The following is a 15,591-nucleotide window of genomic DNA, read 5'->3' on the forward strand; positions in this document are numbered from 1 at the left end:
TTGGTAGTTTACAAAGGGATCGATCGGCATTCAGGGGGACGGGTGGCAGATGCCGGCCGGAGAGACGTCCCGAGAGTGGGCGTCTTCCGGGCTTTCGCCACGAGCCACTCTGCCCGCCCCTGGAAGAGGTATCGGGACACCTTCCGAAGGCCGAGAGCCTCAAAGCCCGCTGCTCACGTGCGGTCCTATCTGCCACCTCCTGTCCCTTTCCCTCCCGGGTCACACTCCCCCTTCCCCGTCGGCCATCACCGCCAAATTCCAAATGCCTCGGGAAACGGGGGCGTCTCCCCCAGATTTGACTCGTAGAGCCCGGCGGGCCCCTCACCCTCCCCACCCCCGGTAGAGGGGGGCTCCGTGGTCTGCCGAGGAAGGTGGGCCCCGGGCTGGGCCCTGACGGGGTCTCTGACGGGCCTTGGGGCTCTTGGGGGGGGGCTCTGCAGAGGATAAGGATGAGACCGTGGCCAAGAACTACATCTCTGAGCTGAAGAACATCCGGCTCCACCTGGAGGACTGCGAGCGGAGAGTCGTCGGGCGAATCAAATCCCCGTCGGGCTCCTGGGCGGACGGAGACGCCCTGCAGGACGCCGCCCTGCGCGTCGCCGAGCAGGAGGTCAGTCCCGAGAGCTGGGAGGCGGGAGTGTGGGGCTGGAGAAGAAGTGGTGTGGTCTCCTGGGGGAAAATCACAGCCCCCCCAGAGGGCCCCAGAATGCCATGGTTAGGGAAACTGCTTTTTAGATCTGTCTCCCGCATTAGATGGGAAGCTCCTGTATTTTGTAACGGTTATTTTTTAAGCACTTAATGTTTGCCAGGTACTGTGTTAAGCGCCGGAGCAGACACAGGCTAATCAGGTTAGACACAGTCCACATCTCACATGGGGCTTATAGTCTTAATCCCCATTTTACGGACGAGGCAGCCGAGGCACAGAGAAGTGAAGTGACTTGCCAAGGTCACACAGTAGACAAGTGGCGGAGCTGGGGTTAGAACCCATGTCTTTCTGACTCCCGGGCCCGGGCTTTATCCACTAGGCCGGGATCCTTCTCTTTGCAGACAGGGAACGTGGCTCGTGCTTTTATTTTATTTTTTTTTTATGGTTATTGTTAAGTGCTTACCTTGGATCAGGCGCTGTTTTAAGTGCTGGGGTAGATACAGGTTTATTGGATTGGACACCGTCCCTGTTCTGCATGGGGCTCACAGTCTAAGTAGGAGGGAGAACAGGTATTGAATCCCCGTTTGGCAGATGAGGCACAGAGAAGTAAAGTGACTTGCGCAGGGTCACACGGTAGACAAGTAGCGAATCCGGGACTAGAACCCAGGCCAGTGCTCTTTCCACGCGGCCACACTGTCGTGGTACTTATCGAATGCTTACGGTGCACGGGGCACTGTACTAAATGCTTTGGAGGGCTGGGAGGCCCCCCCGTGCAGGCTGCGTGGGGAATGTCCCACGTCGGAGTCTAACCGTCCCCGGGACCCACGCTGTTGGTCCCAACCCATCCCGGTGCCGCCGGGCGGGTCCCGGGTTCTCCGTACTTGTGGGGGCCCGGGGTCTGAGCCTCGGTTTCCCCTCTGTGTGCCCCGACAGCGCACCCAGGAGGACCTGCAGCAACTGAAGTCGGAGTTGGACGACGTCTCCTCCAGATGCAGCGGCTTCCTCCAGCGCTCCCCATCGGGCCCCAGCGCTCCCACGCTGCGCTCAGAGCTCAACCTGCTGGTGGAAAAGATGGACCACGTCTACGGCTTGTCCTCCGTCTACCTGGACAAGTGAGGCGGCTTCCGGTCTAAGACCCAGAGGGGAGGGGGGTCGGTGCTACCCGGTTGGATCCGGAACTGGCCGGGAGAGGGCCGGGCGTGGGGACGTAGGGAATCCGCTCCTCCCTGGGGGCTGGGAGTCAGACCTATTGGCATCAGATTCCCATCGCAGCAAAAGTAGGCCGGGAAGGTGGAATTGGCAGATTTTGAATGGGCAGAGCTCCGTCCTAGGCAGGGCTCGGTGGAGTGTCCCCCCGGTTGTTCTCGTTGGTATCAGTCAGTCGATCAGAGGTATTTACTGACTGCTATCTGTGTGTTCTCGCCTGTCTCGCCCTCGACCCCCGGCCCCCATTCCACCTCTGGCCTGGAATGCCCTCCCTCCTCACCTCCGCCAAACTAGCACTCTTCCCCGCTTCAAAGCCCTACTGAGAGCTCACCTCCTCCGGGAGGCCTTCCCAGAATGAGCCCCCCTTTTCCTCTGCTCCTCCCTCCTCCTCCTCTCCTCATCGCCCCTTCCCCCTCCCTCTGCTCTATCCACCCCCCACCCCACAGCACTTCATTCGTTCGATCGTATTTATTGCACTTAGTGCAGAGCACTCTACTGAGCACTTTTGTGTATCTATGTACGTATTTATTATTCTATTTTATTAATGATGAGTATACATCTACAATTCTATTTATATTGTTGCTACTGATGCCTGTTTACTTTTTTTGATGCCTGTCTCCCCCGCTCACTACACAGTGAGCCCCTGTGGGCAGGGATTGTCTCTATTTGTTGGCGAATCGTTCTTTCCATGCGCTTAGTACTGGGCCCGGCACACAGTGAGCGCCTCAATAAATACGACTGACTGAACGAATGCAGAGCACTGTGCTCAGCTGGAGGACGGTTCAACGGAGTTGGTAGACAGCGAGTTTACAGTCTAGGGGATGAGCCAGTTCCCACAGAAAGCTTCCCTTTCCGCAGCCCCCAGGCTAAAGCCTAAAGCCCTGAAACCTGGTGCTTTTTAGTAATTGGCCTCCAGGCTCCTCTTCCCCTCCCTTGGATCTCTCATGCCCCACCCTCTCAAGATTCATTCACTGGGCCGTATTTGTTGAGTGCTTCCTAGGTGTGGATCATTCAGCCGTTCCTTCCGTCGTATGTATTGAGAACTTACTATGTGCAAAGCACTGTACTAAGCACTTGGGAGAGTTCACTACAACAACAGACAGTCCCTGCCCGTAACGAGCTCAGAGACTGATCGATCGGCCCCAAGATATAAAAATTAAAAGCAAAATAAAAGGCAAAAATTAAAGCCAATTAAAAATACGTCCGTGGATCGGACAGATAAGATCCAGTTTTTCATTCCATAATAGGAGCACCGTCTTTAACGGTTGTGAGATTACAATGCGACGATAATACAATAGTAAGATGTACTTAACAACAAGATGTACTTAACCTCTTGGAGCCGGATTGCCTTTGGTTGAGATTTTCGCAACGAAACAAGTCACCGAGAGTTTGGGTTCAGGATCCGCTGGTGCCGGGTTGAGGGGGAGGGTCTCGTGCCCTCTCAGGGGATCGTCCATTTTACAACCTTTTCTTTCGCCCCGCAGATTGAAGACAGTGGACGTCATAGTCCGAAGCGCGCAGGCCGCCGAGCTCTTGGTCAAAGGATACGAGATCAAGCTGAGTCAGGAAGAGGCGGTGCCTGCCGACCTCTCAGCTCTGCAGACCCACCGGTCCACACTGCAGGTATGTGACGCCGGACAACCGGCCCCGCGCATTCGTACCCCTGGCCCGCCCGCCCATCTTTCAGGGTGGTGCTCGTTTTAAGCGCTTAGGACAGTGCTTTGCACCCATTACGCGCTCGATAAATGCGATTGAATTGAAAAGTTGTGGGCAGGGAATGTGCCTGTTTATTTTTATGTTGTACTCTCCCAATCTCTTAGTACAGTGCCCCGCACACGGTAAGAGCTCAGTAAATTCATTCATTCGGTCGTATTTATTGAGTGCTTACTGTGTGCAGAGCACTGTACTGATAAATACGATTGAATGATTGGAAATTGAAATCCCAAGTATGAAGGGGTCTCCTGCCATCACCGGCTCGATACTTTACTTATTCGTGGGCTCAGGGCCGAGGACTTGCCGGGGATGGAGGCAGAAGGAGTTTTAGCTCTGCCACGCCGGGCGATATCTTGGACAACTCTGTTCTCCACTCTGGGCCTCAGTTTCCATAGATCTTATTAGTACAAGTGACACAATAAATATCTGTTCATTGATCTCAAGGAAATTCCTTCTCCCCTCCAGGCCTATTTCCTTATCTTTAAATCGGCGGTAATGGTACCTGCCTGTCCCTATCCTCGAGAATGTTTCGAGGATTAAATGAGGGCATAAGGTGAAAGGACTTTGGAAATATAAACGTGTCATGCGAACTAGAGATATTTACTGTCGTTCTTGCTGATGATAATAATAATAATATTCCTGCCCTAATTTAAGCCCTGGCCGAACGGAATTCTCTGAGTATATTCCATCAGGTCTGTGCTTCTTGTGAGCTGTCAGGCAGTCATTTAATCACTCGTGTCTCTTGAGCTCATACCGTGTGCAGAATAGAGTATAATAGAGGTAAAAGACACAATCCCTTCCCTCAAGAATCTACCCCGGAAGACAAACAGAAAATTGTGTACTATCGTGAAAGCTCTTTGGCTCGTTGGGGCTGACTCCTCCCAACTCCTTCTCCGCCTCCCTTCAGAATGAGCGTTTTTCCGAGGGTGCACGTGGGCCCCTCTCGCCCCCAACCCTGAGGTAACGTCGAAGCCCCGCCCGACCCCTCCCCTCCAACCCCGTCTGTTTCTCTAGCAATGGCTCAGCGACGTGAAGGACAAGAGCTCGGTCTTCTCCACCCTGGACGAGGAACTTGCCAAGGCGAAGGTGGTGGGAGAGCAGCTGTGCCGCCTGACGCCGGAACGGAGCCTGGACCTAGAGCGCTATCAGGAGAAGGGCGCCCAGCTGCGGGAACGTTGGCAGAGAGTCGGGGTCCAGATGGAGACCCGGTGAGTGCCCCCGCCTCTCCCCGAGCCTCTGAGCCCAGGGCTGATAACCAGCAGTGACCGAAACACGAGCCCCATCTCCCCAGCCCTGATCGGGCCGTTCTTCGGCGATTTTTTTCCCCTTCAGGGTTAGCCTATCAGTTGCCACCACCTTAGAATGAAAGTAGCAGTAATAGGAAGCAGCAGAGGACCTGGGTTCTGATTCCGGCTCTGCCGCTTGCCTGCCGCGTGACGTTGGGCAAGTCTCTTAACTTCTCTATGCCTCAGTTACCTCATCTGTATAATGGGGAATGAGACTGTGAGCCCCCTGTGGGACAGGGACTGTGTCCATCCTGATTACCTTGAATCTACCCTAGCTTTTAGAACAGTGCTAGGCACGTAGGAAGCGCTTACCGAGTACCGCGATCATTATTGGTAGAAAAGACTTTTACTGAGCGCCCCCTGGCCGCAAGGCACCGCACTCAGTAGCCCTCTCCCTTTGGCTCCCCGCCTCCAGCTCTTCGGACCTGGAGAGCATCCAGGAAGTGCTGCGGGATTACCGCGCCTGCCACGGAGCGCTGATCCAGTGGATCGAGGAGACCACGGCCCAGCAGGAGGTGATGAAGCCCGGCCAGGCGGAGGACAGCCGCGTGCTGTCGGAACAGCTCAGCCAGCAGACGGTAGGCAGGCCTGCTCTTTCTGATTGAGGGGAGCGGGGAAGGGTCGGTGTTCGGCTGGGACCGCCTTCGTTTTCATTGACGGTCACCAGGAAACCAGACCCAGAGAGAACTAGGGCTGGTCTTCATCGACAAGGGAACGGACAGGGTGACCGTTCTGTCCGGCCGAGCACCCGGGTGGGATCCCTTAAGCGGGATGGCCCACTGGTTAGAGCGTGAGCCTTGGAGTCAGAGGTCCTGGGTTCTAATTCCGACCCTTCCACTTGACTGCTGTGTCCTTGGCGAAGTCATTCATTTTTCTGTGCCTCGGTTACCTCTTCTGGAAAATGGGGATTAAAACAGTGAGCCCCATGTGGGATGGGGACTGTGTACGACCCGATTCGCTTGTGTTCATCCCAGCATTTAGTACAGTGCCTGGCACATGGTAAGCCCTTAATAAATGCCATTATCCTTATTATTATTCTCCCTGCAAAGCCGGGACTGAGCTGTGAGTGTCAAGTGGCTGAAGCTTGGGCCCTGTGAGGTGGGTGGCTATTCTCGGGCCTAAGGCCAGGAAACCCTCTTAGCTGAAAAATCTTTTTAGCTATTCCCCAACTTACTGAAGTCTCATTGGCATCTCACGGGTGGTCGGGGTGGGAGATGGGCCGTGCCAAGGCTGTGGGGTGCGTTTTCAGTTTCTATTATATTCTCCAAGCGCTTAGTACGGTGTTCTGTACACAGTAGGCACTCAAATGCAATTGATTGAAAGGAATTTACCCACAGCCTGATTGGTATTTAGGTCCATTTAAATGAAGGAAAAGCAAGGAAGCCCGTCACACCCTCCTCAGTAGTGGAGATGAGAACTGTTTGGCTCTGATGCTCCGGCGTGTGGCTGGGGTGGACGGTGCCCAGCTTATCGCCATTTGGATCGGCCTCCCGAAGTAGTGGCTTATTTTCAGTGTGAGACGACCCTCTTGACTGTACTCCAGTCACGTTAGAGCGGTTGGACTGGGAGGATTTAGAGGGAGACCGGGACCCCCCAACTTGAAGCCTTGTCAAATTTCACCTCCTCCAAGAGGCTTTCCGTGATTAGTTCACTCGCCCGAACCTCCACAGAGCGGCCGCTGTGGGGAGGGCGGTGACGTCACCCCCCGACTGAAGGGACGCTTGTCTTTCCAAGGGGCACGTTGCGTTTCATCAGAGCTGAAAATGTTCGTGGGGATAGAGAGAGGAAGTGTGGTCCAGTGGAAAGAGCATGGGAATGGGAATCAAGAGCCCTAGGTAGTATTTCCTGTTCTGCCAATGATCTGCTGGGATCGTTGGGCAAATCACCTAATCTCTCTGTGCCAGAGTTCCCTCACTTGTAAACTGGGACAAGATACATTAGATTGGGAACCCCACCAGAGACACACTGTTCCTGATCCGATTATTACCATGCATCTATCCCAGTGCTTCTCAAACAGTAAGCGTACATGCCATTGTGTCTTTATTATAATAATAAGAAGAAGAAGAAATAGAAGAAGAAGGTCTGTTCCTGGGGCTGGAGGAGAAGGAGAAACTCTTTCATTTGCAGCCACTTTTCTAATAAATGGTGAAATTCTATTCCAGGCTTTGGTAGCAGAAATTGAGAGGAATCAGGCCAAGCTGGACCAGTGTCAGAAGTTCTCTCAGCAATATTCCACCACTGTAAAGGTAACTACCGCCCCCGCCCCTCCGTGCAAAACACATACACGCACACACACCATTTGAGATGTGTCCAGAAAGGGACCAGGGGCAGCACTTAATAATAATAATAATAATAATAATGATAATGTTGGTATTTGTTAAGCGCTTACTATGTGCAGAGCACTGTTCTAAGCGCTGGGGTAGACACAGGGGAATCAGGTTGTCCCACGTGGGGCTCACAGTCAATCCCCATTTTACAGATGAGGTAACTGAGGCACAGAGAAGTGAAGTGACTTGCCCACAGTCACACAGCTGACAAGTGGCAGAGCCGGGATTCGAACCCATGACCTCTGACTCCAAAGCCCGTGCTCTTTCCACTGAGCCACGCTGCTTCTCTTCCTCCTGAGTTCTGACCACTCGCCCCCACACCCTGTGGGAAAGCAGCTTGGGTTAGAGAAGCAGCGTGGCTCAGTGGAAAGAGCACGGGCTTTGGAGTCAGAGGTCATGGGTTCGAATCCCGGCTCGGCCATTTGTCAGCTGTGTGACTTTGGGCAAGTCACTTAACCTCTCGGTGCCTCAGTTACCTCATCTGTAAAATGGGGATTAAGACCGTGAGCCTCTCGTGGGACAACCTGATTCCCTTGTGTCTACCCCAGCGCTTAGAACAGTGCTCGGCACATAGTAAGCGCTTAACAAATACCAACGTTATTAGATAGGTCACCAACCTCAAGGCGGAAACCCACCGAGGGGTTTTCATGAAGCTATTCGGTTGACAGGCTGGAGCCGAAAGGCTTTCTCAAGAGAGCGGTCCCCGTTCGGCATGGGGATCGAGATCTAGGAAGCTGAAAGTGAAATCTCTAAACCACCCTGCCGTTTCTTTTCCCCTCAGGACTACGAGCTCCAGCTGATGACGTACAGAGCCTTTGTGGAATCCCAGCAGAAATCGCCCGGGAAACGGCGTCGCATGATCTCGTCTTCGGATGCCATCACCCAAGAGGTGGGGAATCCGTCTCTCGCTCGGAGGGAAGTGGGCCTCCATCACTAATCAGTCAGCCGATAGAATTTATCGAGCGCCTGGTGTGGGCAGAGGGCCTGGGAGAGGACGACAGAGTTAGGAGGGATGATCCCTGCCCTCACGAGGCTGACAGTTTAGCAGAGTGTGGGAGGGAAGCACAGGGCCCCACGAGGGACAACCTGATGACCTCGTGTCTACCCCAGTGCATAGTACAGTGCCTGGCACATAGTAAGTGCTTAACAAATACCTTTATTATTTATTTATTATTATCATTTACTTCTCTGGGCCTCAGTTACCTCATCGGTAAAGTGAGGATTGAGACTGTGAGCCCCGCATGGGACAGGGTCTGCGTCCAACCCGATTTGCTTGTATCCATCCCAGTGCTTAGTACGGTGCCTGGCACAGAGGAAGCACTAAACAAATATCACAGTTACTCTCTTCTAGACTCTAAGCCCGGCGTGGGCAGGGATTGTCTCTCTTGATTGCTGAATTTACTTTCCAAGCACTTCGTACAGTGCTCCGCACACAAAAGCGCTCACTAAATACGATTGAATGAATTCAGCGGAGGAAGTAGATCCAATCCCTGTCCACAGGGAGCTTACAGTCTGCTGGGGAAACACAGACATTAAAATAGATTACGGACAGGAGAAGTAGTAGAAAATTCGACTGTTTACATAAGTGTTATGGGGTTGTTGTGACTGTCAAAATATATAAGGAATACACAGCCAAGTTCTCTTCTGAAGAGAAGTCCAGCCAAGCAGAAGCGTCTGCCTGTCCGCCCTTCCTACTCTCCCTGGAGGTCTCCCTCGGCTCTCTCTCTCTCTCGTGATTGTAGTTCATGGATTTGAGGACACGATACACGGCGCTGGTGACCTTAACGACCCAGCACGTGAAGTATATTAGTGACGCGCTCCGGCGGCTCGAGGAAGAGGAGGTGAGCACGGTCCGGGTCTGACTCGAGGGTAACCCAAAACTCCGCCAGCGTGGGGAAACAGCGTGGGCGAGAATCTCAGGAGGTGGTCCCCGGGGCTGGCCCTGTGACCTTGGACAAGTCACAAGCCTTCCAGGTCTCCGTTCCCACACTCGTGAAATGGAGTCCGTTGTGAAAACGAGATGGAGTGCATGTGAAGTGTTCTGACCCCCTTGGGGGTTTTGAATCCCAAACTGGCAGTGTCCTACCCTATTGCTTATTCCCCTCTGTTGGGCTCTAGAAAGCCAAGCTCCTGGAGATGCCTTGTATTTTACACCGAGGGTCCATCTTGTCTTGACTCCGTCACCCTCTGACTTCCTCATCCTAGCAGTGTCCTCCTCCTTTTCCCGTTCCAGAAAGTGGTAGAAGAGGAGAAGCAGGAAAACGTGGAAAAGGTGAAGGAACTCCTGGGCTGGGTGTCTAGTCTGGCTCAGACTACCCAAGGAAAAACCAAAGGCAGAGATCTAACAGACATCGAAAAATCCATCTCAGAACAACAGGTGAGTGAGACGACCCCGTCTTTTTCCCCTCACCCCTTTCCGGTTCCTCGCACCCCATGCAGGACACAGAATCGTAGGACTAACAGCAGTCCTCACCATCCCCTACCCATATATCATAAATCATACATCTCCTGACAAGGCTCAGCTTCCCCCTCTGTCCCGCTCGGTGCATTTGGGAGCCATTTTGAGGCTCCTTTTCTCACTTCCTTCTGGCCCCTTTTCCGTAGGCTCTTGCTGAGGAGCTGGCGATGAAAAAGGAGCAGATCTCCGACGCCATCAAAACGGCCCAGATCTTCTTGGCCAAACATGGCCACAAGTAAGTACCGGGCGGCTGGCTGCTCGAGGCGGGGGAGGGGAAACGGGCAATCAGGGAGGGAATCATAACCGTAATTGTGGTTACGCAAATAGAAAAGGCATCCAGGGTCAGCCGGTCAGCAAGTCTGTACTGAGCACCAAAGGGACTTTGAACCAGGGAACGTATTAGAGAGCAGGCATGGGGTTGCCTTCAGAGACCACCCGTTAGAGCTGACAGTTCACGTAAACACGTGGAGATAGAAATATTGGAATTTCAGAAATGAGCTGTAGGGATGGAGTCTTTCTCTGGTCTGGGTTAAGCAGGATAAGCTTCTTGAAGAAGATGGGACTTGATCTGGAGATAGTCCATCCCTGAAACTGTACTGTCAGCTGCCTCCTTTCGTTCACTCTCTATATCAAGCAATCAATCAGTGCTATTTATTGAACTCTTGGGAGAGTACAGCGCAACAGCGTTCCCTGCCCATAAGGCAGTTATGATCTAAAGGAGAAGATGGACACTAAAATAAATATTGGTTATGTCCGTAAGGGCAGTGGGGTTGAGGTAGGAATGAATATCAAGGGCTTAAAAGTTATAGATCCAAGTACAAAGGCGATGCAGAAGGGAGAGGGAGTAGGAGAAATGAGGGCCTAATCGGGGAAGGCCTCTTGGAGGAGGTGGGATTTTAATACGGCTTTAAGGGTGGAGAGAGCGGTGGTCTGTCGTATACAAAAGGGAGAGGGAGCTCCAGGCCGGAAGGAAGACGTGGGCAAGAGGTCGGTGGCGAAATAAATGAGATCAAGGTACAGTGAAGTCGGTGTTAGAGGAGCAAAGTGTGCAGGCTGGGCTATAGTTGTAGTATCTTCTAAGTCAGAGAGGTTCTCCGAATCCAATCGGGAATCCGAATTCTAAGTCCAGGGTAAAGAAACTTCATTTAAGTTCCTTAGGCTATCGGACTTCGGGGTCGCTAAAGAAAATAAATTGGGCCCCTCGTCCGGGAAGAGGTTGCCACCTCCGGGCCCAAGGAACCAGCCCTTTCCCATGCCGTCATTTTGTAGTTCCCAAATAGCAAATTCTAGAGTTCCAGGAAGCAGCATAAAAGCTCTTCTCGGACTTAAGAGCTTGTGCTCCCCACCCTGCAGGCTCTCAGACCGGGAAAAGGAGCAGATCTCTGAGCAGCTGGATGCCCTGAAGGAGACTTACCATCAGCTCTGCGATAGCTCCGCCGATCAGCTCCAGCAACTTCAGAGCCAGTTGGCCCAGGAAACAGAGCAAAAGGTAGAAACGGGTTCCATCCGGTGCCATCTGGCTGCATCCTCATGGGGCGTGAACGAGGCGTGGCTGGTTGGGCGTCCGGTGACCACCACTCGTTGACTCTGGCTTTTAATCCCTCATTAGCAGCCCCTGGTCTACGTTCCACCCCGGGACTCTGTGACGTACCTGTCGGTCAACGGCAGTGAGACGCAGGGCCCCGAGGGAAGGCTCTCTAGGTGTGGGGCGATTGCTTTCTAAAGGCCGGGGAAAGAAGACAGCGGGGAGCGGCGGGGTGGACGGGGCCACGTTGTCCCGTGCCTGCGTCTGAGTCACCGGGCGTTAAGAGAGTCCCGGGTTACTCGGTGGCACCGAAAGGCAGAGGGAACTGTGCCACCGGGTTCATGCCAAGGGGACAGCTTACCAGCCAGGTTGTCTGAGTCGTCGGCGTCTCTCTGGGGAAGGGTCGCCTGCAGCCGATTGAAGGAGACCTATCGCTCACTGAGACGCCGGGTCCCTCTTTCCCACACTGTCCTCCCATGTCCTCACCAGCTTCCATTCCATGTTGATCTCATGTGTCAGGCAAAATGAGTCAAAATGCCCGTAAGCATGACACTCCCGGATACACGTATGTGTGTATGTAAGCGTATATGTACCGTATATACATGTGTCTGATGGATTTTATATATATATATATTTATATGTGCGTCTGTTTGCCCGCTCGTTTCCTTTGTTGTGAAACAACGGCCAGTCTGTGGGCAGGATTTTGGGGGTGGGCAAGTTTCTAGCTGATTCGGCCTGGGAGTTGCGATTCAAAAAGGACCGTGGTAACGATTCAACCTCCTCTAAGTGGGGACCCCCCGGGTCGCCCTATGTTTAGCACCTGAAAGAGAATTTGCCGGGTCCATCCCAAACCCGGGGGGGGGGGGGGGGGGGGGGGGCAGTGAATTGACCACAGACTGAAAGGAAAGGTCCTGGCATTCCTGCAGGCCACCCAATGGGGAAGAGAGGAACCGAAAAATGCCCCCGTAGGGCTGGTTAGAGGGCAGAGTCGGTCTCCCTGCCGTGGCCAAGTTGCTTCACCATCAAAGGGAGCCTGTGGAAAGTTTTAACATTTGCTTGCTGAGAACTGATTCTCACCACGGAGGGTTGTAAAACGGACCGAGAAAACAGACCGACCCGATGGGCAAAAAGCTGCCGAGCGCCAACCCACTGAGCATGATGTGTTCTCCCTGTACCGTTTGCGTGTCCCATGTGAAGTATTGTTCTGATTAACTGACATCCTTGCTTACAAAGTTTCACTAACCCTCCGGAATTTAAACACAACCGCACAAAGGGAAAAAGAGGACGACCTGTGTGGGGTTCTTTTGTTTGGCACAAACCAAACGGTCGCATGCTGGACGCTAACCCCAAGCTTACACTGTGTGTGCGATACGGCTGAGCTGCTCCGTAAAGGCTCTGTCTCTTAGCTGCTCCGAGCGCAACCCTGCCAAGTCGGGTAAGTGAAAGCCTTTTACGTTCTCCTCTCCCTCTGTCTCCCAGTACCTGTTCAGGGTCTTTAGGAACACGTGAGGTCTTTAGGTCCGGCAGAGACGTTGCGGAGACCGAGGTCCCCGTTTCCAGCTGTCTTCCCACCCTCTAGAGCGATTAGGCTGAATCAGGGAGTTGGTTACGCTTGGCCCTTTCTTCAAGCGGGTTCCCCGTGCCCGTTCTTCTGGGCCCTGCCGCGAGCGGGAGAAATATGGGAGCCCCGAATCGAACTTCTTCCACGTATCGCCAGCCTGGGTTTCCGGGTGTCTTGGGATGGCGCTTTTCCAAGAGGACCTTGGAGATCTTGGAAGTGGCCGTCAAAAGCTAGGGCTACCCCGACTTCCATAACCTTTCCGTATGTCCCTCTGGATGCTATCCTTTCTGGGAATCCCGACGACCACTACTCCTCGGCATCCCCCTCCCCAGCAGCTCCTTCTAGCTTTCTCTGCAACGCTGCCCGCTGGCGCTGCTTTAATCTCGCTAGCCTCGATGAGGGTGGTGAGGGTCGGTGGAGGGAAGCCCGGTGCTGGCAGTGACCGGTATGCTGTCCCCAGTTGCTGCCGGGCCTGGGTGTGCAGGTGGAGGATGGGTTTGGTTCGACGCTTTCCCACTGGGCTCGCTCTGCCCCGCCTATTGCATCCCACCGCCCCCCCCCCCCCCCGGCCTTAATCCCACCGCAGTTGACATTGCAAATCCACCGGGTCGAGAGACGCCTGCACGAGGGGCCGGGATGGTGGAGAAATGAAAGCTGCACGAGGTTTCAGTTGCCTCTGGGTTTGTGTGTTTGTGTGTGTGTTTGTGTGTGAGAGAGAGAGAGAAGAGAGTGTGAGTGAGTGAGAGAACCCACCTGAGAAATGTCCATGTCGACACTTTTGCTGCTTGCTGCTTGCCGGTGGTATGAAAGAAGGTGGATTTTTCTGTCTGTCACTCTGACACTGCTGCAGGGGGCAAGCTGAGCCTCAGACCCCAAACGATAAGGGGTAGGGAGGGTTTTTCTAGTTTTGCCCTAGTCCTGTCAGGCTCAAGTGCACGTCCCGTATTTTGGGATCTGCTCTACAGTCTGGGTTTGTCTAAAGAAGGAAGCGGAGATGACCCTAATTTGGCTCATTTGGATCCCCCCTAGTTCCCCAAGTGACTCTCTTCTTCCCCCTCTCGTTGGGCCTCGGGCTTGATTTTCTCCGTTGTCTGTCTTCATTTCAGGGAAGTGGAACGGTTGCCGGGGTGATTGATTTAGGCACAGTGGAGATATTTCCTATCTTCAGGGCCATGCAGAAGGGGCTCATAGACCAAGACACGGGGCTGGTGCTGCTGGAGGCTCAGGTTATCACGGCTGGCCTGGTTGTCCCCGAGACCAATGAGACCCTGTCGTTAGAGGCCGGCCTGGCCCGGAACATCATCGATCAGCAGACGCTCCAGTCGCTTCGAGAACTGCGGGATGCGTTTTCGGAGATGAACACGAGCGCTCAGGGCCCGCTCTTCCTTCCCGTTGTGGCGGCTGTCGGAGAGGGGAGGATCTCCGAGAACATTGGCCTGAAGATCCTAGAAACTCACCTGGCCACCGGAGGCTTCCTCCTCACCCCCGGCGGGGACCGGATGAGCCTAGACGAGGCCCTTCACAGAGGCCTCATCCCGGCACCGCTGCACTCCAAGCTGCAGTCCCGCCTGATGTCCCGCAAGAACCTGATAGACCCCAACACGGCCGAGAAAATCAGCCTGGCGGATCTGACGCGGAGGTGCGTCGTCCACGGGGACACCGGGCTTCGGCTCCTGCCCGTCAAACAGCTGGCAGGCGGGACGGTGAGCTTGAAGTCCGGCGGGAAAGTTAGCCTCTTCCGGGCCGTCCAGGAGGGGCTGATTGATCGGCAGGTCACCGTCCGCCTGTTGGAAGCCCAGCTGCTGGCCGGGGGTATCGTGGACCCCAGATCAGGGCACAGGCTCACGGCGGAGGAGGCCGTGAGGCAGAATCTGATCGATCAGGACATGGCCTGCGCCATCCTCGTCAGGCAGGTGCAGAGGGGCGGCGTCATCGACCCTGTCACGGGGCAGAGGCTGACCATCGATGAGGCTGTGGGGAAGGACCTGGTGTCCTCCCGGAGAGCCCTGGTAATTCTGGAATCCCTGTGGTCCTTCATGGGCCTGTTGTGGCCCGAGTCAGGGGAGGTCCTCCCGCTTGCCAACGCCCTGGAGCAAGGTCTCCTCTCGACGGAGCTAGTTTGGGAGATCCTCGGTAACCGGCGGTCCATCCGGGCCCTTTACAGACCGCCATCTCCCGGGGTGCTGACTTGGAAGGAAGCGGTCGAGGCGGGCGTTCTGGACAGAAATGCCGTCGACAGGTTAAAGGCTATCCGCTTCCCCGACGCGATACCCAGCCTGCAACTGGCAGACTCCCCCGCTGGGGCCAAGCCGGGCATCGGTGCCCCAACGGCCACCCCGCCATCTGGGGAAGATCAAGACGGAGGCTTTCCGAAGAGCGAGGACGAGAAACTGATGTTTCATCTGATGACCCACAGCTACATCAACGCGCACGACGGGCACCGCCTGCTGCTGGTGGACGAGGAGCTTTATCACGCTCTCACACCGAGCCGGAAAGGCGAATCGGGGACCCCCGGCCTAGAAATGTGTGAAACCGGGCGCCGGAGGCCTCGGGCTCCTGAGGACGGGAAAGGCCCAGCACAGGTGAGGAGCCCCGGCCCCTGCGATGATGTGACCGCAGCGCCGCTGGCTCGTCAAATGACCTCTGTGAGAGAGAACTCCCGGGAGGAGCGGTCACGAGAAAGCAGGAAGACCCTGATAGAAGTTGCAGCGGAACCTCCCGAGGGCCGCGGAAAGATCCCGATGCCGAGAGTTCAAGACTTGAAAAGCCATAGCTCCCACACATCTGAGAGCGTAATTGAAGCTGAATCGGAGCCACGAAGGGAGGAATCTGGAGCAGATAGACATCAGAAGGAAACGTCTTCAAGTGG

At 54.5% G+C, this 15,591-nt stretch overlaps 1 protein-coding gene across 1 annotated transcript in view; it reads left to right on the top strand.

The window, feature by feature from the left end:
• MACF1 (microtubule actin crosslinking factor 1) overlaps positions 1-15,591 on the top strand; it is a 291,335-nt gene that overhangs the window by 153,588 nt on the left and 122,156 nt on the right. The window contains 11 exon segments of the mRNA XM_029080290.1: positions 441-610; positions 1,580-1,758; positions 3,337-3,475; positions 4,580-4,773; positions 5,267-5,429; positions 7,014-7,097; positions 7,960-8,067; positions 8,921-9,019; positions 9,412-9,555; positions 9,783-9,871; positions 10,990-11,125. Of these exon segments, the coding sequence (XP_028936123.1) occupies positions 441-610; positions 1,580-1,758; positions 3,337-3,475; positions 4,580-4,773; positions 5,267-5,429; positions 7,014-7,097; positions 7,960-8,067; positions 8,921-9,019; positions 9,412-9,555; positions 9,783-9,871; positions 10,990-11,125 (1,505 nt within the window).

The sequence above is a fragment of the Ornithorhynchus anatinus genome, chromosome 16 (genome assembly GCF_004115215.2).
Source record: "Ornithorhynchus anatinus isolate Pmale09 chromosome 16, mOrnAna1.pri.v4, whole genome shotgun sequence".
NCBI classification, from domain to species: domain Eukaryota; kingdom Metazoa; phylum Chordata; class Mammalia; order Monotremata; family Ornithorhynchidae; genus Ornithorhynchus; species Ornithorhynchus anatinus.